The 26,085-nt window shown below is 57.3% G+C and overlaps 2 protein-coding genes across 3 annotated transcripts; one reads left to right on the forward strand and one right to left on the reverse strand.

Annotated features, from left to right (window-relative positions):
* Window positions 1–1,388: 1,388 nt before the first annotated feature.
* LOC113480230 (chloride intracellular channel protein 2-like) lies at window positions 1,389–10,994 on the reverse strand. The gene is made up of 6 exons (XM_026848854.1): window positions 10,512–10,994; window positions 5,567–5,676; window positions 5,007–5,132; window positions 3,827–3,933; window positions 3,207–3,388; window positions 1,389–3,031 (listed from the first exon to the last, which is right to left on the reverse strand). Exons 1-6 carry the CDS (start codon window positions 10,815–10,817, stop codon window positions 2,870–2,872), a joined length of 993 nt encoding a protein of 330 aa, XP_026704655.1. The 5' UTR covers window positions 10,818–10,994; the 3' UTR covers window positions 1,389–2,869.
* A 1,922-nt stretch (window positions 10,995–12,916) lies between these two features.
* On the forward strand, window positions 12,917–22,152 carry LOC113480036 (protein eva-1 homolog C-like). Of its 2 annotated transcripts, XM_026848570.1 has the most exons (8): window positions 12,917–13,099; window positions 15,755–15,954; window positions 18,856–18,979; window positions 19,197–19,349; window positions 19,514–19,657; window positions 19,781–19,852; window positions 20,221–20,310; window positions 21,019–22,152. In XM_026848570.1, exons 1-8 carry the CDS (start codon window positions 13,018–13,020, stop codon window positions 21,402–21,404), a joined length of 1,251 nt encoding a protein of 416 aa, XP_026704371.1. In that variant the 5' UTR covers window positions 12,917–13,017; the 3' UTR covers window positions 21,405–22,152. The 2 variants fall into 2 exon arrangements, with proteins under 2 accessions (XP_026704371.1, XP_026704372.1); XM_026848571.1 differs by lacking the exon at window positions 20,221–20,310.
* Window positions 22,153–26,085: the final 3,933 nt, after the last annotated feature.

Genomic DNA, 26,085 nt, shown 5'->3' on the forward strand with positions numbered 1-26,085 from the left:
TCCAGGAGGATGTCCCCGACCGCTTGGTGAGTGGGAGTGCCTCTCTGGCCTAGAGGAGGGTGGCCCAGGGAGATGCTGCTGTGCAAGGAGGGTCTCTATGAGGTCCCAGCAAACCCCATCCCTGATGGCCAGTAAATGAGGACTGAAGAAGTCCTGCTTGGGTGCCAAAACTACTTCCCTCGCTGGTCCAGCAGTGAGGGGAAAGGGTCTGGGGGCTAGTTTTGCCGGACAGGCACTGCACACACATGATGGGTCTGCTGTGCCATGGCAGGTGGAAGACCTTGATGCAGTCCTCTGGAAGATGGTGGCAGTGGGTGAGCTCCAGAGCCAGGGATTTACCCAGACAGACCAGGCCCCTCAGCAACCCAGCAAGAGAGGTGAGCACCCAGCTCCCAACAGCTCCTGCGACCCAACCAGGTCTATGCAGAGGCCATGGCAATCAGGGGCTGGGCTTGGGGTCGAGGATGCTCATGACTTGGGGTGGAGGGTGTTTGTGGTTAGGATGGAGGATGCTCATGACATAGGATGAAGGTTTGGGGTAGAGGGTGCCCATGATGTGTACTAAGGCATTTAGCTCCCAGTTTGTGCTCCTAGAACTGACTTCAAAGCTGAAGGATAGCCTGGAAGAAGAGATGGACATCTCCCTTCCTTTAAACTTTTCAGCAGTAGTCAAGCACTGCTGCAGCCCCTCTCACCGGTGTCTTTTCCTTTTTCTTTCAGCTTGCTTCTGGAAATACTGTGTCTCCAAATGAAAGGTACAGAAGGAGCTCTGCCTGACGCCTGCCTGCCAGCCTGCTCCCTGCCACCACTGTCCCAGTGTGTTCCTGCAAACCCATCCATGCGTGATCCCACACCTCACTGTGGGCCGGTTTGCACAGACCTTCAGAAGGTCTCCAGTTCCTTGTGGGGAAAAGGGGAGAGGGTCTGTAACAGAGGAGAGGTGTTGTGGGGTAGGGGAAAAGTCCTGTGAGTCTCCAGGGTGCAAGGCAGTGTTTTTCCCATACCAGTGGACCTCCAGGACCCACGGCAAGGGAGAACTGCCACCATGGCCTGTCAGGGGCTTGCTGGCTGCAAGCAGGAGCTGAATAAACCACTCACACCCGAGCAGCTTCTTGTGGTTACTCCATCCCCACACTGTGCAGGGTCCTGCACCCTCCCTGCATGGTGTGGGCAGGTCACAGAGCATGTGCTATGGGGAGGGGACATCATTCCTGCAGAAAGGGCAAGGGTTGCCACGTGCATCCCAGTGATCCAGGGTGGCAGAGACTGGGGGCTACACTTCACTCACATCTCAGAAGGGTTTCCACCACAGGGAAGCCTCCTCCAGCCCCTGCAGCACCCTCCATGCCCAGTGGCCTTGGCCCATGCACTGACAGTACACAAACAAGGCATATTAAAATATAGTTTATTGCTGTTCTTAGTTTAAAAAACCCAAACAAACCAAAACCCATTAATAAAAAACCCAGTCCCCAAACCCAGTGCTATCAGAGGCAGGCTTGTGAGAACACACCTTTTAGTGCAAAGAGGGAAGTGGCAGTGAGGGCTGGAGAGGGGTCTGCTGGCACCGTGTCCCTGCAGGACCCACCCACACTCACTGTACAGTATTTTTTTTGCCCATGGGGCTGGCTGGGGAAGGCTGGCTGAATTCAAAGCCACTGGCAGGAACTCTTGGGGGAGCTGAAGGTATCAGATGGGGGAGGATGGGATGTCGTGGCTGTGCAGAGCAGCTTTGACTCCTCTTGCATCAGCAACACTGGACAGGAAAGCACAACACTGAGCCAGGGAGCACCAAACCTACCCATGTATCTCTTACAGACACAGCACTATGCAAAGCAGTTTTTGCCTGCTCTCTCAGGCTGTCTGGTACTGGGGTGTGGAAACCAGACAGACTCCCTAACCCATGCTTCCATCTCCCAGTCAAGCATCTGGGCAGGGGGCGGTGGAGCTGGAGCAGCACATGGCTGCATCTCCTGCAGTGTTCTGCAAGGCAGGGAGAGGTTTCTTAGCTCGCAGGAGACAGGCTGGACCTTGCAGCCAGAAGAATGTGGCCCTGGGTGCTGGCACACATGGGAGGGATGCCCTCATCCTCGGCCCTCCATCCTCAGCCCTTCACGAGTTCCTGCACCCCTCCTTCCCTTCCACAGCAGGTCCTGGCACTTTCACACCAGGCATCATGCCCAGCATCTTCCTGCCCCCATGTCCTAATGGGGAGTTAGACACACGTTACAACTCTCTAATAATGAGAACAATTTGTCACTGCAATGAACTACCAGGGGCAAAGACTTTTGGTGTCTTCAGATAGAGCCTGGATGCCTTGGTGGAAGAGAGGGCTTGCCCAAATGCAGACTGAAGGGTGCTCTGCAAAAGAGCAACTGGGCGAATTCAAACAGCTCCAGCCCAGGTGATCCACTGGGATCCCGGACACCTCTTCCTGAGCGTATGGGATGGCTGGGACCTCATGGGGCTGGCAGAGCAAAGCAGCTCCAGCAGTGGATGGGGAGGCAGGGCTAGCCCAGCTGTTTGGGGAGGTCTCACCTCTTTCACCAAAGTGATTCTGGGGAAGGCTAACACAGCTTTTCCCATGGTGCCGTGAGATCCTTTTTTGGGGAGCAGGGATGCAGTTGCCACTGCAGCAACACAGGGACTGGTCCATACACAGTGATGGTGCACAGGGGCTGCAGCCAGCCAGTGGAGGAGGAGGAGGGAGCTGCAGGAGGCTGTGAAGCAAGGTGCTATTTCTGAAAGGTGGGAAGTATCAATGCCGTAAACCCCCTCCAGTCCCTCCCTCAGCCAGGGTCTGGTTGTGTCAGGACTGTGGAGGTGGGGGACTCGGCCAGGGGCAGTGCTGCTGGCACACCCCGCAGTGGGGTTAGGTCATCTTCCTGGCGACGCTGGCGTAGGTGTGCTCTATCTCCTCGTCTGCAGGACACGTGTGACTGAACTCATCACAAGCGTAGGCGTTGTTGAGGTAGCGCCAGACACCCATCATGTCCGCTGGGATTTCAAAGTCGCGGTACTTTTTGGCTGCAATCTAGAGAGGAGAGGAGGAGGAGGCTGAGACTTCCCAGACCTGAGGAAGATTCACTCTCTGGCTTGGGGAGGGGGACAAATATGGGACCCCTGGCCCCCTGTTTGCATCACCCCACCCTGTCACCCCCTCTTGGAATGGGTGCCCCCACCTTGGCCCTGGGAGCCAGTGTGTTTACCTTGATGATATGCAGTTTGGGCAGAAGGTTGCAATCAGCCAATGTCAGGTGGTCTCCATCCAGGAATTTCCTCTTGGAGACGGTGATGTCCTCCATGCTGTCCTGGTCAATCTCCTCGGGGAGAGGAGTGTTTAGGTAGACGTCCAACCGCTGGAACTCCCGCAGCAGGGCCTTCTCGAAATCTGGGTGGGCAGGGAAACAAGTGCAGTTAGCTTGGTGTCCTGGACTCCCAGCACAGCCCAGGGATGTGCCAAAGTGGCCAGACCTCTCCCAGGCTTTGCATACAGGGAGAAAGCCCTCAGGGCTACACCCGTGGTGCACAGCACTGGACCCTGGCCAGAGTCTTTGCCCCCAGGGGATCCCAGCAGCATCACCCCAGGCTCCCCTCCAGGACCTGCCCTCCCAAGTGCCTGCACACAGGGCTTAGCCCTGTTGAGCAAAGGCACTGCCTTGACCCTTTCTGCTCACTCCTCCACTTGCAAAGTAGGCTTTGAAGGGGAAGGCAGCACGACCCCTAACCTGGTGGCAGGATCTTCCCACAGACAAAAGCATCTCTGCCCCCACAGCATGGCCGCAGCATGGCAGACCATAGCCCTGCAGCCCCCACCCGCATTTCTTACTGATATTTGCTTCCTTGCGCGGGTTCTTGATGTATGCTGAGAACTTGGCAAAGATGTCGCTCCCCACGTCAAAGGACTCCTTGTACTTGGGGCTCAGGTGTGGATACCTTTAAAGAGACACTTGTGTCAGTGCAGGCAAGGATGGAGGCAGAGATTCAGCTGCATGATCCTCAGCCACGTTATCTCCTGGACTATGCTGTCCAGGTTTTGTACTGGAGGATGCAGCTGACATTCAGCTGTTTGTGGGAGAATAGCAATGCTTTAAATTACTGCAGCTGCCTCCTTGGGAGTTGTATTATCTTGGGTGTTTGCTAGGGGAAAATCACAGGGTAGAAGCTCTATGGTTTGGGGACACTGGTGGCAGCAGAGCCCCAGAGCAGAGCTCTGCCTCCAGGCAGCTCTGTCCCAGCTCGGAGGCTGCATGTTGGCACAGAAGGGGTCTGGGGAAGCCAGAAGCTCCCATGACTTCCTCAGGAACAGTGTCTTGTTTGCTGATGTATCCCAGGGCACTGCAAGGGCAGACACTCTGAAGAGGCGGATGACGAATGCATTTGAAACTTCCTCTTTTGCATGCGGCAGGAGGGCTTGCGGCCACGTGGGGTACAGGGTGAGCTGGCTTGGTGGGCTGTGGGCAGTGCCCTGCATGAGCTCAGGGGGGACTGCCCCCCCCGCCTCGGAAGCCTTTGGGCCAGCTGCACTGCTGCATTCAAACAGGGGCATTTGCTTTTGCTCAGCTGAGCACATCGGATACGAGCGGGCAAGGTGGGTCTCACGTTCCCCCTCTGCCTCAACACCAACTGCCACAGCCAGCTGCAAAACCACCAGCTCCTGGGGTGTCCCCGTGCCTTCAGGGACCTCCCCGCACTCTCCCTATCCTCCCCAGCCCTGCTTGCGCCAAGGGACCGGTGCATTTCCTCCCATTGTTTTCGATCCTAGCCCATCCCGATCCCCTCACAGCCCAACCCACCGCCTTCTCCCAGGGATGCAGCCCTCTGGCATCAAAATCCCTGGCCCTGCAGAACATGGCTCAGGGTGCTGAATGGGGTGCCAGCACCCTCCCTGAGCTGCTCTCAGGCACCTCCTAGCACCCTGCCTCAGTTTCCCAATCTGCTGAGCACTATGCAATGCTGTGGCATGCCAGACAGGCCCTGAAAGGAGGAAGGAGTGAGTTTGCAATTACGTGGGTGGGCCCAGGGTCTGCTCCAGGAACTCCTCGATCTTAATGAAGTCTGTTTTCAGCTCCCTGTTGAACAGCAAGAAGGGTGGATTGGTGCCCGGTGCCAAATCTTTCAACTCTTCAGGTTTCCTGGAGTGGAGAAAATAAGTGGGTTCAGAGCTTGCAGCCTGTCTGCACCCACCAGCTTCCCCAGGGTGAATGGACAAGGCTGAGATGGGTGTGTGGGAGGGAGCACAGGACTGGGACCATCTCCACTTGCATGCTTTGCTGGGTTGAGGGTCTGAGAAATGCCTCACAGCCTCTCAGTCTGCCCTATGGTGTCTCGGACTCACACCCACATCCAGCATGACAGGGCATCCCTGTGCCATGCATATGTTGGCACGTGGTTAGAGTTCTGTGCTGGCCCACGCCCTGCACCTCACGGCGTGATGAGCAGTGTGCGGGCAGGGGCCACCACCTCTGCCCCTCTCGCGGTGGCATGCTGGCTGCGGAGCAGGAAGGAGGGAGAGAGGAAAGTGCTGATGGGGGAGCTGGCACGTGGCTGAGCTGTGGTGCCATCTCACCTGGTCATATCCACCGTGGTGACATTGAACTTGACCCCTTTGAGCCACAGCACCATGAAGAGGCGCTGGCAGAAGGGGCAGTTTCCGATGTTTTCTCCATCCAGACCAGCCTGCCAGAAAAGCAGAGAAACAAGGATTTAACCCATCGGCTGGGCTCACCCAGATGATATGGGATAACTGGGGGTGGAGAGCCACCAGAGCCTGTCTCAGGAGGAAGGCACACGGTGGGCTTGGCCTGGCACCCCAGCACTGCATGCCGTAGGGAGCCCCTCCCAGCACCAGGGGCTCAGCTATAGGACCCCCTCCCTGAGCCATGGCCCTGCTGCCACGGGAGAGCATCAGAGAGCATCCTCAGGATGCCCCGGGGTCAGATCTTTCTCAGAAATGTGAGATAAAGCTGGGAGGAAGAGGAGAAGGAGGCAGGGGAAGGACGTGGAGGGTGGTTGCTGATGGATGGGGAGGAAGGGAGGGTCCACTTGGCTGGGAGGCCAGGCTGGGGAGGGCGGCAAGAAGGGAAATGTGCTCATGTTTTCCAGGAAAAGAGTGGTTTGTTTTTGTGTGCTGTTAGTGTCTGCCTCCAGTCTTGTGTTCATTTAACAAACCCAAGCGTGACTTCCCTGGGCTGATGATGGCCAAGAATCACCCAAGCAGCCTCCTTGGCCCTGGGGAAGAGAAGGGGCTGGGGGTGGTGGGGCTGTGCAGAGGTGGATTCACGCTGGCATTCCACCCCACGTCAGTGGGGAATGGAGCCACATGTCAGCTCCTAAAGCTTCACTCATGTGCAGACAGTCTCTTTCAACCCATCTGCATGGACACAGTGACAGTATCTCAGCACTCAGGGGGCTGCTCCATGACCAGGATGGGGACATGAGAAATCAAGGAGCTTTGACAACCTGCCTGAGTCCCACCAGGGCTCCCTCATCAGGGTCTTACCCAGATAATGCCCATTCAGCAATCCCAAGGGAAAGCAGCAGCAGGTAGAGTGAAGCCCTTGCTATGCAGCAGCTGAAAATGTCCTTTGCAAAAAAGACGGAAACCCCTTATCAGGAGTTGGGTTGAGAGGAATAGGGCAGGTTCCCCTCAGTGCATGAAAACCAGCACAGATGCTGCTCAGAGAGGGAAGTTGCTCTGTGGTATGAGAGCTAAAATGGCTCACAGGAAACGACTTCTTCAAGAGAATTAACTGATTCCTCAGCTGCACGTGAACCATGGTCCTCTGGCGCACGTGGCAGTTCTGCCACTGCAGGGAGGAGCCGCACGGCTCACACCAGCTCCTTCATGGAGGGATCAGCTTGTGTCAGTGCGTGAGCCCCAGTGGGACAACTCATGCCTCATGGCTCTGCACTGAGCCTTGATATCAGCTGGTGAACTGTGATGAGATTTGAGAGGATCTGGTGATGCAGAAGTCAAGTAGCAGCAATAACATCCAAGCTGGGCAGCTGGAGGTAGCTCCAGAGCTCGCTCGCACAGTACTGGGGCCCCAAAGTCAGGATGGATGAGGATGCTTCATTAGCAGAAGGCGCAGAGACCTGTGCCTGGCTCGCCTGCACTGGAGGTAAGTGCTACAAGTCGCCTGTCTGTATCTACAGGTATCCAGAAACCTGTGGACTTTGGAGTGCTCAGCTTCTCCAGGAGAGATACACCAGTCTCAAACTCACCCTAAAGCAGATGGTAAAGTGATCAAAACAAAACCCTGACACTTTGAGTGGTCAGCTGGAGGTGATGATCTGCTTTTCCACTATGCCAAGACTTTTTAGACCTTCCACAGGAATGAAAACTACTTTTAACCATTATTTCCTATGCTCACCTGTCATGAAATGATGCTTCTGAAGAAAGGAAATGGGAACTGAGAAATGTATTGATTCTCTGGGATATACCCATAAATGAAGCTGAATTCACACATGAAGCTTTTGCTGACTGTTAATAAGAAATGCTCCTGGGGAGCTGACGCTCAGGAGCGTCCTGTGTCAGCTTATAACAAATAAAGCTTCTTTGGTAATGAATAAAATTGTGTATCAGATGTCCTGTGAGGGAACTGGAGGGGACAGTCAGAAAACAGCCATGAGGGTGACTTGCTGGCATGCAAGTGGGGTATCTCTGCTCTCCTTCCCTTCTCCATCATCACTGGTACCTACAAGGCAAAACTAATGCCACCCTTTGGAGAATCTCCAGCACCAACAGAAGGTGCTTTTGTGACTGCCCAGCATGAGGACCAATGCTTTCCTCCTTACTCTCCTGAGATGGTCCTTGCTGGTGGAAGAGGAGAGGGCAGCCAGCCGGCTGTGCTCCCCTTTGCTTTCCTCACTCCGCACAAGACTGGGAGTGAGGGGGCTTAATTGGAATTTATCTTGTTGGCCCCGCAGGAGCTGTTGTGCTGAGCCAAACCAGTGAGCGGCTCTGGTGGAGTTGCATGAGGGGCAACGGTGGTACTGGAGGGGACAGTTGAGTGGGTGGGTTGTCCCTCACTGGGGCTGCTCTGGGCTCAGCCTGTGCTTGCCTGCTTCAGGCTTCTCTGTACTTGTCTTGTAGCTCCTGCCTCTGAGCAGGCTGGTTTTCCCCCTTGTCTTTTAAAAATAGAGACATGGAGAATTTTGAACTAGAGTGAAAGGATAATCAGGATGGCCTTTGTAATAAAAAAAAATTAATCCAGACCCATGCTAGGATGCTCAGAGCCAAATCTTTATCTGAAGGAAGTGGAGGGCAACTCCACCAGTGTTTGGGCGCTGCCAAGGGGGACACCAGGTTCCGACATGGCCTTGCTGGCACCCACGTGGCCATGGGGAGAGCCCTCCAGGAGCCAGGGGATCTCAGGGGAAAGGGGCTACGGGGGAGTTGTAGTCACACACCCTTCCTTCCCAACAAAATCCAAGCAGCAAGCTCACTCTTCACTTCCTTCTCTGGAGAGAGCCTCTTTCCCTGTTGTCCCCAGGCTGCAGCAGGGACCAGGGCAGAGGTGAGGAGCCCAGAGTCCCCCAGATTGACTTGTCATTCTTTTCCCCTCCAGATGAAGGATAAACCCAGTGTGGGCTAGCCCAGCATCTCCAGGAAGGTACAGGCTTTTAGCCCCAACTCCTTGAGGCCTCACAAGGCTGCATGAGGCATTAAAAACTTCAGTTACTGAGCAGTTCCTGTGGTTTCCCCCTCGGTGAAACAGTAGTGGGAGGAGGGAGCAGCTCTGCGTGCTTGGGGCACTGCTAAGGGCTCAGCACCCACTAGGACCTGCCCATGGTTGCTACAGCCACCCTGAAAGCTGGGAAGCAGTCTGGGGTGCAGTTAAATGCCTTGTGGAGTTGAGGGGCAGAGCCTCCTCCCAGGCAGGGAGAGCCCCCCCGGTCAGTGGAACAATGCTCTTACCAGGACCACAACAGGGTAAGAAATTGCCAGCCCTCTGGGGACGGCCCACCCCAACCCAAAGGTGATGCGGGAGCTGCTTTGCCCCCTCTCTGTTCCTTGCCAAATTAACTGAAGCATTTACCGAAGTAAAAGCCAGGCAGGGGCAGGGTGCTGGTAGGCACTTGTGGGAGCACCAGCTCCCCCCGTGATTTACAGCTATCGTGGGTTACACCAGCAGCCACAGCAAACATACACCAGGGCAAACCCCAGCCCAGAAGAGGTGCGAGGTGCCGATGGCATGAGAGGGTGCCTGTCTGCAGCTAGGAGCTGCTGTGACTTCAGTAAAACTCTGTCCTGAATGGTAGAAGGATGCACAGCATCAATTTGTCTGTTAACAGACAAGCCAGCAGGGTTTTTTTGTGCTAAATTAAGGCGTAGGGGAAGTCCTGACGATTCTGCTGCTTTGTTTTCTGTTTCCCTTCCCTCTGAAAACCCCCTTGAACATGCTGCCACCATTGCAGTCACTTAATGTACCATTTTCCTCTTCTCCCCAACCATCCCAGGGAAAAAGCAGTGCAAAGAAGGGAATTCAAGACATGAATTACTTTCATCAAGAAAATACACTTGTCTGGATTCAGCTCAGCCAAGCTCGGTGACTACAAGCACCACTGTAGCCACAGTTTTGTCAAGGGGATGGGGAAGATGCCTCCCACAAAGGTTCAAATAATCCTTTCCAACACATGCTGGGTGCCTGTGCCAGGGAAGCTGGTGCCTCTGGCCAAGCACCACAGTCCTCCTGGGCAACCAAGCTGCCCTAGGAGGAGAGGGAGCGAAGCCCACAGGGCTGAGCAGCTGTGGGGAAATTGCCACTAAAAGTTCAGAGGCATCACTCCCCCGGCCACTGTCACTTGATAGCGTGTCCCAGAGCCCCACTGGCATTCTGCTGGCACACACAGTCACCAGCCACCAGCTTCAGCTCCTCTCTTTCTACACCCCACATGTCCGCTGCAGATAATTTGAACTCAAGTGTTAAAATGTTCCAGGGGAAGTGTTTGGAAAATTGCTTAACAGGGGGAAAAAAAAAAAAAATAACACTTCCAGTGAATAATCCCCCCGGGCTGCTCTGCGAAGCCGCCCTATCCCGCCCACATGTGGGAACCCACACTGGCTCCCCAAGCCGTCCGCTCTCATTTCGCAACCCTGGCTCGCAGGAGAAGCTGAAGTGGCTGCTCTCAGCCCTCCTGCTTGCTGTTCCCAGGCTGGGACTTGTCTTATCTGTGTTTCAAGAAGTACGTGTGTGCCCACTCCTTCCTTACACCAGCTGCCAGCAGCCCCATTCCCCGGGGTACACGACCACCACAAGACCAGGGCATCTTTGAGGATGTTGGGTGTGACACCCCACCAGTCCCTGTGCCACTGCGTGCCTGGTCCCCTCCTCTGGGCACCCGCTTAGCCAGCCTTTGTGGCCAGCGCTCCCAAGCTTGGTACCCATCTCCAGCCTTCCGAAACATGAAGACACCCACGAATTTCCACTGCCTACACCCAGCTGGACCCTGGTGAGGATGAGCCTGCGAGGGACTGCCAAAGAGCAGCCATCCCCCCTGAGACCCACCTTCACAAACAGCTCGATCTCCGGCTCCTTGGTGGCGTTGTGCTGCCGACTCTCCATCCCGGCAGCGTGGGGAGGGACTGCAGGCTGCTCACTGCTGTGGTGAGTTGATCCGTTCTTTGCAGCGCTCCACCAGGGCAGGCTTTCAGAGGTCTGGCGGTTCAAGCACCTCGGTTGTGCTCGCGCCCCGCGGAGGGCTGGGGCTTGCCCTTTCCTTCCTTTTGAAGCAGGGAGGAGCGATGGGGTGTGCGCTGGGGCCTGCAGGCGGGGAGGGGGAAGCTGTGGGGCCTCCCAGCTGTGACTCAGCATGGGTCTATCTGGACATGTTCACGGGTCCCCGTCCAGTCTATCGCGACCGCCCAGGCGCTGCTCCAGTGCCTCCGAGCAGCGGGCTGGCAGCCCCGGCAGCCCTGGCACTGCTGCCGTCACCTCCCAGCTGGGAGCGAGGAGTTTTGCAGAGGAAGCCTCTCGCTTGCTGCTCCTCGCGCTGCTCCGGTCTGGTCTTGCCCCTTCACCATCCTCTCACCCTCACGCCTGGACACCAGTGCCACTTCTTTATCTGTTTGGGGTGAACCGAGCTGACTTTCCCACTGCCTTCCCCTCTCCTGCTGCTGCACCATGATGGGTAGCTGCCAGGAAGAAGGGTTCAGCTCCTCTCCCTACAGTCTCCCCAGGTGGGCTCCTCCGGGCACCCCTCACTGCAAGGAGCAGGGGCTGAACAGGGCGAGGGTTCTGGGAAGTCGAGCAGAGCAGCCTGGCCACCGGCCACCAGCAATCTGCAGCGGGTCAAGCGCTGCCAGAGCACAGACCTTGGGCAGGAAGGATTGCAAAACAACCAAGGAGAGAAAGCAAAGTGGGTGGAGCATGTCAGGATGCAGTGGGGAACCCCAGAGTCCGCTGGCAGCAGCCCAGCCAGGCAGCAAGCGATAGGGTGATGGGAAGGGATGTCTCCAGGGCTGACCCCCGGGCCTCGTTCCTGGAATTTGGGCTGTTTCACCAGAAGGGTGACCATCTTGCTTTCCTCCCCAGGATGGGAGGGAAACATTTGCTGTCACTGGCTGCTGTCCCAGTGGAGACAGCTTTCCAGCACCCACAGGTTTAACTCCTCTCTTGGGCAAGTCCTGTCTTGTACCTCAGGACCCCGTAACTACTATCGAGCCCATTTGCACAAAATGGGCGTCCTGATTGCTTGGCTCAGACACCCCACCCCCCAACAGCTCAAATAAGCTCAGACTTTCCTAAAAATAATCAAATCCTGATAAGAAGGCATCCACCCTGAGGCAATTAGGCTGGGAAATGATTTTGCAGGCTCCTGGAAGAATCTCCCCAAGGAAAATGTTTCTCCTGGGTCCTGCTGCACAGCCAAGAGTGGTGCTTACACTGACAGCTGCATTGGAGAGGCAGGGGGACATTTTTCTTTCTGTCCCATCAAAGCTTTTGGAGAACTTGAAACTCCACCCGATATGGCAGGAGATTCTGCCTGAAGTTCTCATAAGCAAGAGGGATGAATTAATAATGGCTCTGTGAGTGCCAAGCGGGGCTGTGACAGCACCCTCAGCACACGCTCAGTGCCATTCTTGCTCCCCCCACCCAGCCCCCACTGCAGACTCCCAGATAATGTGTGCTGGCCCCTGCTGCCACCCCGGCCCCCCTCTTGCTGCCCCTACCCGAGTGATGCTGAGCCTGTAAGGGGATGTGCCGGCTCCTGGCACTGCCGGCTGCTGCCTTCTCTGCTGACCTCAGCCCGGGGGCAGGGTGAGCAGCTCCTGCCCGTTGTGTTTCCCTCAGAGCCGCCAGCTGAAGCAGCGGGCAGGGATTTAACTCCTGCAGGGCAGGGGCACACGGATGGCACCGTCCCCTCCTCACAAGGCGTTGGAGTGCCCAATATCTGTCCCTGCGGGGGCTGCGGAGCAGAAGGGCAGCAGCAAAGAGGTCCCTGCCCATGGTGTTTGATGCAGGGAAGGCATTTGAGTTTTCTACAGGAACAGCTGCCTTGAGAGGCAGCACAGGCAGCCCTTCCCTTCCTCCTAAAACAGTGAATGGCCGGACATTTGACGAGATGGAGATTACAGCACACGTGCATCCGGATTTCTGCCTCACCATGCCCGTGAGAAAGCAAGGGGCATGTTGGAAACCTCGCCAAGTCCTATCCCTCTGCTGTGGGGGAACAGAGGCAGGAGGGAAGGGGCTGCCAGTTTCTCTGCCAGCAATGGTGATGTCAAGGCACAGGACCCACTCACCCACCACGGAGTGCCTTTGGAAATATGTCCCTCCCTCCCATGGGAGGTGTCCCTGCACTGAGAGTGTCCCAGCTGCCCAGAGCAGCCCCTTGCCCTGGGCAGCAGACAAAGAGCGGGCACACAGGCGCCCGCCCAGCCCCGGCGCCTTGGCAGGGCAGAGAAGTGAACCATTGTCCCTGAGCACTGCCCGCCCCGGCACCAGCCGCCGCTGAGGACACACGGGCAGAAGCTGCCTGGTGGGACGCAGCAGAGCCGGCAGCAGTTGCGCCATGGCCGGGCTGGTGGGGCTGGCAGCAGCCTTGGTCCTCTTCTACCTGGCCGTGGGGCTGGAGGCCAGTCCAGAGCTCTCCGGTGAGTCGGGGCGCAGGCAGGGTGATGAGGGATGCCAGAGACCGCGCTGTTGTGAGGGGAGGGTGAAGCAACAGCTGGGTTGGTGGGGTAGGGACAAATGAGGCACAAACCAGTGCAGGCCAGGGGGAGTTTCCAAAAAAACCTAGGGATGTTTTATCCCAGTGGCAGGGCTGATGTCTGAAAACACCCCATGCACATCCCACAGCCCTGGTGTGAGCAAGGGAGCAGCTCCCCCCTCTGCTGCTGCTCTCACTTGGACAGTTTGGAGGCAGAAATACAAAAAAACAAATATCTTAAGACAGTCTCCAAGCTTTCCTGAGACACCCCTGGCCATGATGCTCATGCCCTCGGTGCCTGGTGGTGTGTGGAGCTGAAGGTTCCTGGAGCACCCAGGGCTCCCCTGCAAGCTTTTGCTGCTCTGAGAAGGTGAGGGAAGAGATGAGCTGAAGCTCCATCCAGTTCCTGGCCAGAGCTGGTAGCTGCAGACTGCAGTCAGAACCACCCATGAGTAGGGGGGCTGCAGGGCACACTGCCGCAAGACGCAGCAAGGGCCACATTCTCTCCCTGGGATCAGCACCAGTGAGCCTTATAGATGTAGCCAAGGCAGAAATTAGGGATCTCTTGTGCCCCAGCACTTGGGGCAATCAGGACAGGTGGAAGCCGGCTAGGGGCCTGAGGACTGCCATTCCTCTGCGAGCTTTTCTAGAAACAGCCACGCACACCTTTCACTCTGCTCTGCCTGGCCTGGGTGGCACAAGAACCCAGCATGATGCCATTGAGCATGGCAGGGCGGGCTGCAGCGGAGAGGATGTGATTTCATCTGGGCAGAGCTAACTGCACAACCGCACCATCAGGGACTGAGTCAGCGGCACCGGCAGACAACCGGAATCACTCGCAAAATCTGCCGGCAACTTCCTTGCTGCGGTTTCACCCCCCCCCAAAAAAACCAAACCCATCTTCACAATTGTTCACTGCCCCAAAATTGTATGATGGAGAAAATTCTGTCCCTGTAGCACTGTTTGAGCCTTGGTTTTAAAATACAGATCGCTGGTGCTGCCAGCTGGCATGGCAGCAGAAAAAGGTGCCTGTTGCAAGGCAGACTGGATTTGGGGGAATCCATTTCTTCCCCTATTCCTCCCCCATGTTCCCCACCATCCCCGGGATTTGGCTCAGTTCTCTGTGCCCAGGGCTGGTCCAACAGTGGGGAGTTTGGGCAGCCCCACCCCAGCCATCTCGGGGATGAACAGGCAGGTTTGGAGTCTGTGCCAAGGCAGAACTCAAGCCCCAGGCTGCTCTGGAGCCTGCACCAGAGCCTGGCTGCTGCCGCAGGCATGGAATTGCCGCAGGGGCTGCAGACGAAGGAGATGAGGGCCAGCAGCCCAGGCAGGGTCCTGTGCCCCCCACGTTCCCCTCCATGGGGAAACTGGAGGAAAGGGTGAGGGCAGTGCTTGTTCTGGCCCCCTCTTTTTGGGCACTGCACCCCCAGGGGCTGATCCACCTCTGTGCCCTTAAGAAGCATCTTTGCATCTCACTGGATCTTTGACCTGGCTGAAACAACTTGTCTGCTCCCATCCACCCTGCTCCATCTCTCCTCTCTCCTCCAGCACGCAGAGGAGTGAGAAAGGGCTGGCTTGTGCAGGGCTGGCGCCCTCTCATTTGCTCATCCCTCATCCCAAGTTTGCAAGGAGAAACTCCAGCAGCTGCTCTTGTCCAAAGGAAAGATTAACTCCGAGCAGGGGCAGCTCCCAGCCGCATCTGCTGATGTGCCCTGGGGAGGGATGCTGGCCATGGATACCAAAGGGTTAGTGACATCAGGGAAGATGAAAGGGGCCCTTTGTGCAGCTGAGCCTGGCACTGGTTTACAGAGGAATGGAGGGAGAAGTACAGGGCTGGAGCTGGCGTTCTTGTATTTGGTTTGGGGGTTTGACATGCTGGGGGACAGGGTGCATGGACCCCAGCTCGGGGCTGGGTCACGAGTCCCTCCAAGGACCCCACATCTGGGGATTGGGGATTGTGACCCACCCTGTGTCCACTTCCCAGCCTCAAAATTATGCACCTCCTTTGCTTTTGTTTTATTCAAAGGCCTGATGCACACTGCTCTGTCCAGGGCCCTACACATCATTTTTTGTCAGCTTTTCCTGCTTCCTCAGACTTCTCCAGTAACCAGGGCCTGCTCAGAGCACCCGTGGCAGCTTGCAGAGCTTTTATTAAAACAGCTTCCTTGCTCGCCCAGTACCCAGCACAGCTGATACCAGCCAGATCTGATGGCTACATGTTAAATCCTCTTAAAGGCTGGGCAGCACAGCCCCACCTTACTGTCCCTTGTAGGGAAAACAACAGGCTAAGTGATTTGGGACACAAACGAGGTAGGATTACAAGAGAGAAATACCCCACACTGAGAATTCAGGGAAAGGCCCTGAGAATTCATTGGAAAGGCCATGGGCTGGGAATGGCTCACACTGATGCACTGGGCTGGATATAAGATTTGCTGCAAGCCGCCTTCTCTGCCGCAGCCCTGCTCTAGTCCTGTTTGCCCCATAAGTGCCCCAGCCCAGGGTGTCCTCACTGCCACTGACTGTCAGGATCCCAAGCACTGCCGTCACCATGGTCCTGGTGTCTCCTCTGGCCAACGCCATCCATGCTTTCCCCTTCCAGGGTACCTGCGCAAGGTGCTGAGGAACCACACCGCCCACACCTGCGACGGGGAGCAGCTACTCATCGTCTGCCCTCACAAGACCACCATCAGCATCCTCGGCGCCTTCTATGGACGTCGTGTACCCAGCCCCAACCTCTGCCCCAGCCCTGGCAATGTCTCCCAGGAGAGCACCGAGTGCATGTCCACCACTGCCCATCTGGTAAGGCAAAGGGTCCCAAGCGATGGAGCTGTGCACCCCTCCTTCCCCAGGTCAGCGGGCTGCCTGCTTGCGCTGTTGCCCTGAGGGAGGCTGCTGCCTTCAGCATCAGGATTCAACCTGGGGGTACTTTTCCTGGAGCATTTTTGGGATATAAGGGTGGACAAGACCTTCTGCAGTGGGTCCCAGGGTGGGACAGCCCTGCCAGAGGAGCCTGGCAGGAGGCACTGCTGCATCCCAAGCTGGCTTTTAGAATAACCCCACAGAATTCAGCAGGCTTAAAGAAAGCCCTGGTAACTGGGTCTGGGTCCCAGGAGAGGCGGTGCAGCAGCCTGAGTGCCAAACTTGGGAAGCAGGACAGGGGCCCACAAGGGATGCTGCGCTCAGCCCTGTGGGTGCATCCCCTGGGATTAGCACAGAGCTTGGCCCTTCCCCAGCCAGAGGAAGCACCCGTCCATGCTGCATTAATCCAAGGAACAGATTAATGAATCAGGCCCAAAGGAGGGTCTCTTGATTGCAGTAGCCAGCACAGGGAGAGGCAAGCAAGGCAGGGGCTGGCAGAAGGGAAGGGACCTCTCCAAAGCTGATGCCTGGCTGGAGGAAGCACTCAGTGAGCTGCTCCAAAGCCCCACAGCCTGCTCCATGCTGTGGCTGTGCTGGATTCCTCTTTGTGTTTGTGGGAAAACCCTGTGCCTGGTGAAGACATCAACCCTCCACTGGCCCCACCCATGAGACATCATGAGCTGCTGGAGGAATGGGGCAGAGAGGAGCTGGGAGGGATGTCATCCCTTAGCATCCTGCAGCTTCATCCTGGCTTCTGGCTTCCACACCAGCATAGCTGGCCATGGGATGCCTTGGACCAGACCTGCTGTTGCAGCTGGCAGCAGCCCAGTCCAGGCATCACAGCAGTCACCTGAGAGGAAGCAAGGAGAGCAATAACACTCATTCCGCAAAGCCTTGAGCACATGTCCTTTGCCTACCAAACTCCTGCAGTTCTCAGCAACTTCAAACCTGGCTGCAGCTGGCCTTATAGTCACAGGAGCTGGGTCACTGCCTTTTTCAGAGCCCTACTTGGCCAGGCAATGCTCCTTGGCCCCAGCTGCAAGCACTTGGTCCTGTTACTCAGCTCTACCCATGGCTGGGGGGACACTGCACCCACCTGCTTCTCCCTCCTGGTCACAAGGCTCTGACAATCCCAGGGCAGCCAGCACACACGGTGGGGGCCAGCAGGAGGGTCCCTCAATGGGGACAGGGTTTCATGTGCTACTTTTCTATTCCTGTCCCAGCTCCTTGCTAGGGCTGGGGCAAAACCACAGCAAATCCAGCTGCATGCAGCTTCCTGTGGAGAAGGAGAACATGGAGCCAAAGAAGAGGAACAAGAGCTGAGGGGCCAGCTCCCTGCTTTGGGATCCCATGAGGGTTTGCTACCTGGTCCTGCTTCAGCTGCAAATCCCCGTCCAGCATCCCACATGGCCCAGGAGCTCTGCAAGCGCTGAGCTGGATGGTGCTGGCATGGCACCAAGCTGGCGTCGCAAACCACCATGCAAACACACGTCAGGGTCCCCAGGGCTTGTGTGTCAGGCGCAGGATGGAGGATACAGCCCAGCACAGATGTTTATAGACTGAAGGGCAGGTCTGTGAGCAGGATCTGTGTGGCTCAGGTTTGCAGCCAGATGGAGCTGCTCCACCTGGGGGAGTGTGATCACACCGGGCTGTTGGAGGCTGCTGTTGGAGGAGAAGGCATGTCTGGAGAGCAGAGAGCAAGGCTGCTGCTGAGGCTCAGCTCTGTTTAGGCAAAACCTGAGGAGAGAGATTAATTGCATTTCCTCCTCAAATTTCACTTCTGGCAGCCAGTGAAGACCAAGAGGAGGCTCTGTTCTGTGCTGGGCTGGGGGTTCAGGGACAGAGGAAGGGAAGGAGAGATGAAATGGGGCTCCTTTCTCAGGTGGTGGATCCCAAGACCCAAGTCACAGGGCAACGTCCCAAAGGGGAGGCAGCGAGGGTCTGGAACAAGCTGTGGCTGCCCCTGCCACCGCCAGCAGCCTCTGCTCAGGCTGGGGGTTTGCTGCTGCTGGAGTGTGCAGCGAGCTCAGCGTCCCAGGGGGATGCTGGGACCCTCGGCCACAGCCCCACGGCCAGCCCGAGCCCAGGAGATCCCTGCCAGAGCCACGGGCCCGGCTGGGCCACCCCGCGGGTTTGGCAGCGTCGCCTTTGGGCTGCCGGGGACAGGCAGGGACAGAGGCCACCACGGTCCCCAGCGGGGCCGCTGCCCGAGCACCCCGTGGTGTGAACCCTCGTCCCCATCTTGTGGCCGCGCGTGTGCATTGCACGGAGCCGGGTCAGCGCGCACCTCTGCACGGGTGATGCACGGGGCCGCGTCAGTGTGCACACCTGTACGGGTGTTGCACAGAGCCATGTCACCGTGGAGCACCTGCACCAGTGTTGCACAGGACCATGTCAATGTGGACACCATGCCTGTTGCACAGATCCGTGTCAGTGTGCACACCTGCACAGGTCTCGCACGGGTGTTGCATGGGGCTGTGTCAACGTGGATGCCATGAGTGTTGCACGGAACCGTGTCTGTGCATGCCTACATGGGTGTTGCACGGGGCTGTGTTAGCGTGCACACCTGCACAGATATTGCACACACGTGGCGTGGTGCGGTGCTGGCAGACCTGTGGTAACACACAGCTCTGTGTGGGTGCAGGGGAGGAACCGATTCCACAACTGACATGAAGCAGGGAGAACGCGGCGGGGAGGGCGGGGGGCATGAGCAGCCGTAGGACACCTCTGCGGGGTGAGAGGACATTTCCTTGAGCCTGGTGATGACACTGAGGGAGAAGAGGTGAGAACAGCCTCAGGACTTCTCACCCATCTTCACACCTGTCCCACTTTGCTCTCCAGAAGCTGCTGGCTGAGTGCCAGGACCAGCAGTGGTGCCAGTTCTCGGTGCACAGCCAAGTCTTTGGGCCGGACCCGTGCCCCGGGACACACAAGTACCTCATTGCTTCCTACAAGTGCCGGCCAGGTGAGGTGGAGCGGGGGTCTGGGCAATGCTGTCTGGGCTCTTCTCCAGCTTCAGCTGTGCAGAAAGGGGCAGAGAGGGGATCGGAGCTGCTCCTGTATCTCACAGCCCTCCTCCAGCCCTGCCCTTGGCAGCTCTCAGACCCTTGGCTGGGCTAAGGGAGGAGGGGGCTGCGGGTGATTCGGAATGTGTTTGGATGCTCTGTGGTGTCACCCCCCAGGGAACCATCGGGTCAAGACCGTGTGTGAGAACGACAAGCTGAGGCTGCAGTGCCGACCAAAATCCATCCTGGCCATTTATTCTGCAAATTACGGACGATTCCTGAGGGGCAAACCAGAGTGCGATGCCCTGAATTCTGGGAGACCCCATATAGGTACACCAGAACAGTTCAACCCAAAAATGGGTCCAGCAGCCATGCAGAGTATGGCACAGATATGCCATTGGGCTGTACCTGTGTTCTTTGGCCCCAGCTGGCTGGTGCCCAGCAGACAGGGGCAGGCAGGTCTGCCCACAGGTCCATGCCCCATGGCTTTGCAGAGTGCTTGGCTCCGGACGCCCTGCGGAGGGTCTCCAAAAAGTGCCACCGCAAGGGGAACTGCACCGTGGCTGCTGACCAGGCCACCTTTGGGGACCCGTGCCTCCCTGGCACAAAGAAACAGCTGCGAGTCTCCTATACCTGCGGTGAGAGCCACCCACAGGGCTGGGTGCATGGGGCTGAGCCCCTGTTGTGCCCACCCTGTGCCACGCAGGCAGGGGCGTGGGGCTCTGCAGGTTGGTGATGTGTGGTGTGTGCTCTCCTTGCAGTGCCCAAGCAACTGCTGGAGGAGGTGGGCCCTGACACCTCAGACCCTTTCCTGCTCTCGGACTACATGCATGGTAACGTGGGGGGGGAGGGTACGCCAAAAACGGTGCAGCATTGTGTCTACGCCTGGGTGAACCACCCCTTCCATGACCTGTCTGCATCTGTGGTACCCACCACTGGCATGAGCCCTGCAGCTCCATCTCAGCACCGCTGAAGCCACACATCAGTGGTTGGTGCCCATGTCTGAAGGACTGAAGAGATGGGGTCTGCTGGGAGCAGAGAAGAGGAGGACCCACAGGGGGGCATCCCCACGGGCAGAGGAGTGCTTGTGCAGGAAGGAAGGAGTGTGGCATGGGGGAGGAAACAGGCAGGGGCAGGCAGACGGGCAGCAGGTGCTGGGGAGCACCTCATGTCTCAGCCCACATCCCCTTGTTCGCTGCAGGTGGCTGGTACAAAGGGCCCAGGTTCTCCAGGCTCCGGGAAGACCGGATGATTTTTACTAGCTCTCTGGCAGCTTTTGCCCATCTCTGGGGTACGTGCCCTCCCTGGCTCTCACCCTGGCACCCAGAGGAGAAGGACCGGCTTGGGAGGGTGGCTCAGGTCCCATGATGGTCCCCACTCAGCCCAGGGCTCAGGTCAGAGGCAGCCAGACCACAGAACCCCCCAGCAGCATCGGCATGCACATGAGGGAGGAGGGCACCAAGCGCTCAAGCTGGGTTTGGGGGGTGCCACGTAGGGCGGGAGCTCTGAGGTTGAATGAGCCCCGAGGTCCCGCAGCATCAGTGGTCACAGTGCTGCTGCTGTTCTGCCCACAGACCTTCCTTCTCTTAACAGGCTGAATTACCTGCTGGGTGTCCTTCCTTTCTGCCCTGTCTGCAGTGCCATTGACAGAGAGCACCTCTCTGTGGGCAACAATTTCCCTTGCTAGGGGAAATTACTCATTTAAACACCTGGTGAGATGATTCGTCCCCCTGCACTGCCAATCCGGCATCCCAGTGGGGGCTTCCTATGGGGAAAGGAGCATCTTGGGTCACTGATGGGTGCTGATGAGGCTCTGGGTGATGCTTCCATGATCACTGGGGCAGGATCTGTCCTGGCCCGGCAGCCTGGGTGCTGAGGGCATCCCTGCTCCCCTCCTCTTTCTCCCATGTGCCCAGCAGAAGGGGGTTTCCAGGCACTGGTACTCTGCAGGCTGTGGAGGTGGTTTGTACCCTGTACTCCTTGCTCTTTGCTTCCCCAGGTGTCCCAGAGAAAGTTGGCCTCTACTTTCTTTGTGGGGTCTCAGGAGGCCTCATGCTCCTGCTGTGCATCATCAGCCCCAAAACAACCTTCCTTCAGGAGGTGGGAGAGGCTCTCAAAGACCCAGAGCTGGGGAGCAGCTCAGAGCTGAGCAGGACCAAGCTGCGAGATGAGCAGGATGAAGATCTTCCTGATGACAGCTCCTCGGACTCCTCCTTCCGCCGCCTCACCCGCACCTACCGGGCCACTGACAGCATCTTCAGCCCTGAGCTGACGGCAGCCATGGAGGGAGCGGTGGAGCACCAGGGCCGTGGCGGAGAGGAGATCTGGATGCCTAAAGAATCAAGTCCATATGCCATCCACAAAATCAAATCAGCCACCAAATAAGAACTGGAAGAAAATGGCTGGAGAGCAGCAGGGGGCAGAGGCTAAGTGGGATCTGACATCAGAGAGACACGGGAGTTTGGGCTCCTTGGGGTGAGTCAGCATCCTGAGTGGCAGCAGGGCCACGGCAGCCCCAGTGTGGCCATCAAACCACTGCTCCACCAGCTTGGAAACCTCTAACCCGGGGGTACGATCTGATCCCTGGGTGTGATGAGAGGGCTGTGGGATGGTTCGTGGGGCCACCAGCTCCTTTGCCACAAACACGCCGCTAACCCTAAACTAACCTCCCCATTCTTGGCTTACATTAGCTGGCTCTAGTGCTTAACCCTGATCAGCCATGCTGAGCTCACCTTGAGCCTTTCTAGGCTGTTTGCTCCTGTTTCGTCTTGGGTGCTGGCTTCCACCCCTGGTACTACAAACACTCCCCAGCACTCAGGCAGCGTGCTGGTGGCAGAGATACAGAAATGGCCAGGGCGCAGGGAGGATGCAGACAGAGTGGGTGGGAGAGCACCATGAGCATCACCCAGCACAGCCCTACCACGCCACTTGCCTTGCAGCTCTGGTATCCCTAGGGGAGATGCACCCCAGGGCTGGGGGAGCCAGCAGCTTGGCACTGCACTGCTCTCACCTCCCTGCCAGTATTTGGGAGCTCTCTCACCCTGCGTTACTCTCTGCTTTCCTTCATGCTTCCCCCACTGGCAGGAGAGCCCCGGGGTTAACTTGCTGGAGCTTTTTCCAGTAAATAAATGCAACAGCTCGTAGACACAATGTCCCTCCCTGACCTCTGCCATTAACAGTGAAAAAGGAAGAAAAGGGAAGCAGCAAAGCTCAGCACTCCCTGTGTGGAACAGCTCCTTGCCTCCCGCGGGTGTTTCTGGCACTGGGCCACGTGGAGCAACAAGTTGAGCCTGTTTTAGCATGGGAAAGGGTAAGGGTTTAGCCTGGGGAAGAGAAAGCGAGGAAAACAGTCCATGTGGATCCCATGAACAACGCCTCCCTGCCCTTGCTCCTTCTCTTGAGCCTGAGGCTCTCTGTCTGGTAAGCAATCCTGGAGCAAATGTCCCCAGATGCCATGCAGAGGGGCTTCTCTGCAGCCCAACAGCGCCAGGGAGCTACGCAGGGTCTGGGGGCTGCTCCGGTGCCAAAAGGCAGAGCAGGCTCTGTAGTGCTGTGGGAAGGGGCTGGATGGAAGCAGCAATCAAGTTCTTCTCATGATAGGGATACTCCAGGCATCGATGCTCTTGAGCTAGCACATAGCAGGGTCTGTTTTTCCATCTGCCACCAACATACATGAAGTGCCTGGGCTGGGTACAGCAAGAGAGGACTGTGGGGGATGTCAGTGCACCCCTTAACCCATCTGCTGGCACTAGTGGTCTGCTGGGGGGGCAGGGAGGCACTGGCCCCATCTCTGTGACCTGAGTGGTGCTGTGCTTGGCAGTGGATGCTCTCCCAGTGCAGAGCCAAGTGCCATGGCAATGCAGCAGCTTTGTGCTTCTGCTCCAATGAGGTGAGGCAAAGACTGGCATCCTGCCTGATCTGGGGGTTTGCTGAGGGGTGCTAGACCCCAAGGATAGTTTGGAGGGTTCTCACTTCAAACCAGCCCCCAGCATCCTTAGATGACAGGCAGGACTGAGACCACAGACTTGACTCCATGCTTGGACAGCTGGCAGAGCTTCTGCTGCAGACACACAGCATTCACCTTGCAGGACCCACTTCTCACTCCCCCCATCTTTCCTCCAGTACCCCTCGATGGCCAGGTGGGATTTCAGCATGTGTGCTGCAAGCTTAGCCCCTGCAATGTGGCCAGGTTTCCCGAGAGCCTCCTGAGGAGCACCAGCACAGCAGCGCCCGCCGTGGGGACTGGAAAAGCCGGCTTCCCCCTGCCAAGCCTGGGCAGGACAGGCAGATGCAGACCTGTCCCAAAGCAGGCAGCTCGCCCAAGCCCCCACATAGCCTTAGGCAGACCTGGATGGGGGGTTTTGGCTGAGGATCTTATCCCACAGGCCGATGCAACATGTTTCCATCTGCAGTGGGATGTGTCCCAGCTCTGCCTGGCAAGTATGCACCCAACTCATGTTTTTGGCTGCAGTATGCGCTGCCCCAACATGTGCAAGGAGAGGCCAACACCTGAATCCTACAAAGATCACAGACTGATGGCAAGTGAACCTCAGGGAGCTCACAGGCCAGGGATGGCAGCAGCAGCACTGGGGAGAGAACAAGTGGCCAAGGAGGAAACAAGATGGGCTGAAGCTGCAGCTGACCGGTTTTGGGCACTAAAGGTCCCCAAGATCTGTGGGACCCAGGTTTAAACCCCCACGGGTCCTGCAAGCACCCCTCAGCCATGCCACACCCCAAAGCCGTTCTGCTGCTCCTGGATATCAATGGCCCCAGGTCTTTCTGCTAGAGACATGGCAGAGCTGCCTGCATGTGGCACAGTTGCCCTGCCTGTCAGAAAGGAGAAAGGATTGATCCTGCCCACATGGCCCCTGGACAGCAGGTTTATGTCCCCTCGGTTGCCGGCACTGGGATGTTTCCCTAGCAGGGGGTTCATCAGCTACACTGGGAACACCCACATGTGGGTGTGGGATTATCCCAAAGGATTCTCTTGGGTTAAGTTTAGGAGTCTGGAATATTTTTCTGGGAATCAGCTGGCTGGGAGAAGCTCTCCTCTACTGCCACGCTGAGCTCTTCTGAGCTTACCTTGACTGGGGGTTTTTCCCCTGAGACTGAAGCTTGGTGAGGTGCTAAAAGCCCCCAGGAGCTGGAGAGGGTAAGGGACCTCTGCACGATGGGTGGCACGCGTGGCACTCACCATCCCAGTCCCCAAGGGAATGGGGATGAGATCAGAGCATCCCCAAAGCCTCTGGAACCACAGGAGCAGCTCAGGTGGTGCATGGGCAGGTCAGGGACTGCCTGCTGATAACCACCCCATGCAAGCAGGGTAGCTCCTGCCCTTGGAGCCACCTTTTGCTCCCACCAGCCCAGCTCAGCATCCCTCAGTTGAGCTCAGGCAATGGGCATGGGGTGGGTGCCTCCCACCCTGGGGCTGCCCGCAGGACCTACCTCTGCCCCATAGCAGCCACTGCCACCCCTGCTCCCCAAGGTACTTGTCATGGCCAGCTGTGACATGGATGTTACTCAATGCCTCCATCCTCCTTCCAGAAAACAAGATGCTGGGGAGGGTGAGGGTGACTGGCTGGGGGCTACCCACTGGGGAGTTCAAACCCCCCCTCTCTCTAATCTTGTCAGGATGAGAAGCAGATGGACCCTCTGAGAGCAACTGAGCTGGTGAAAGAGCCCAAGATGGACACTCCTGGGTCCCCCAGGCCCAGCAGGCAGGAGCAGAGGAAGGAGGCAAAAGGGACTGACTCTTTCCCCCAGCCATGTTGCAAGCATTTTTGGGGGCAAGGGACTTACTCCCTGGCCAGCACATTAAACAGGACCCACTCATGTCCCATTTGAGGCTGTGTCTGCAGCAGCAGGTCGTAGTCCTCCAAGCTCAACCAACAGGGATGAACTGGAGGCTGCTGGTGCCCTCCCTGCCTGGCTGGGGGTGATGGATGCACTTGACTCCTTAACCAAACTCGCAGTAGTTTGGTTCAGGTTCCAAAGGAGGTAAAGGCCTAAGCCGTAATCAAGCCAAGAACTTTTTGAGTTCCAATCTGTTCTCTGAAAACCCACAAAGAAGCAGAGTGACACAGTGAGCATTGATCCATATAAGCTTGGAACACCAATCATGCAATTAACACATGAAGAGTGGGTGGCTTTTCCAAGACTCATTTATCAAGGAACAAAGCACATTGTGGGTACAAGGAGTCTCACACATACCTTCCCTGCTGCATGTAATTTGACTACAAGCCAACCACTTTATTCCATAAATTCAACAGTCTGAGTGAGCCCTTTTTAAGCTCTCCTTGCTAAACAGCCTAGCTGCATGGCAGTGATCTCCCCTTGAGCTGGGATGGCCTCAAGGTTGCTCCCTGAGGCAGAGAGACCTTTCACCCACAGTAAGCGACCAATATCACACATAACCTTGTAGTACAGCAACTCTGACTTATGCCTCGGTAACTTGGATTTTTGACTTGACAACTTTAGACTCTGCCTCGGTAGGTTTGAATCACTGTTCAACTGATTGTGCAGTACAGTAACAGACTGAACCTTGCCATCACGCTGTTAAATTGCACCTTTATGGTGTCACGCTAAAGCCATTTTTGCTGGTAGCAGTGACAGCATCTATGTCACCCATTCATAACACTGGGCCACAGGAGCTGCATGGCCAGCCCGGGGTACACCCTGGCGCCCCTAAACCAGAGACTCCCACCAACCCGGTGGGAAAGAGCAACCTCGGTGTCCGAGGAGGGGGACAAAGGGGGTGGCCCAGGAGGCCGGGGCAGGCAGGCAGAGGAAGCAGGCAGGAGGCCGGGGCCCCAGGCCCAGAGCCCCCGGAGGTCACTCCATTTTCCACCCACGAAGGGCGGTAGGGCTGGGGCTGCTCCCCTGGAGCCCCAAGTCCCGCCAGGGCACGCAGGGGCGGTGAAGGGCCGCCCGCTCCTCCGCCGGCTCCAACCCTGCCCCGCTCGCCACCACGGCACCCCCGTCACGGCTCCCGCGAGATGGATTTAAACGGCAAACGTCCCACCAATCACCGCCCGGCTGGCCCGGCCGGGCCCGCCCCCTGGCCGGC

The sequence above is a fragment of the Athene cunicularia genome, assembly GCF_003259725.1.
Source record: "Athene cunicularia isolate RWA chromosome 4 unlocalized genomic scaffold, athCun1 chr4_part3, whole genome shotgun sequence".
In the NCBI taxonomy this organism is placed as follows: Eukaryota; Metazoa; Chordata; class Aves; order Strigiformes; family Strigidae; genus Athene; species Athene cunicularia.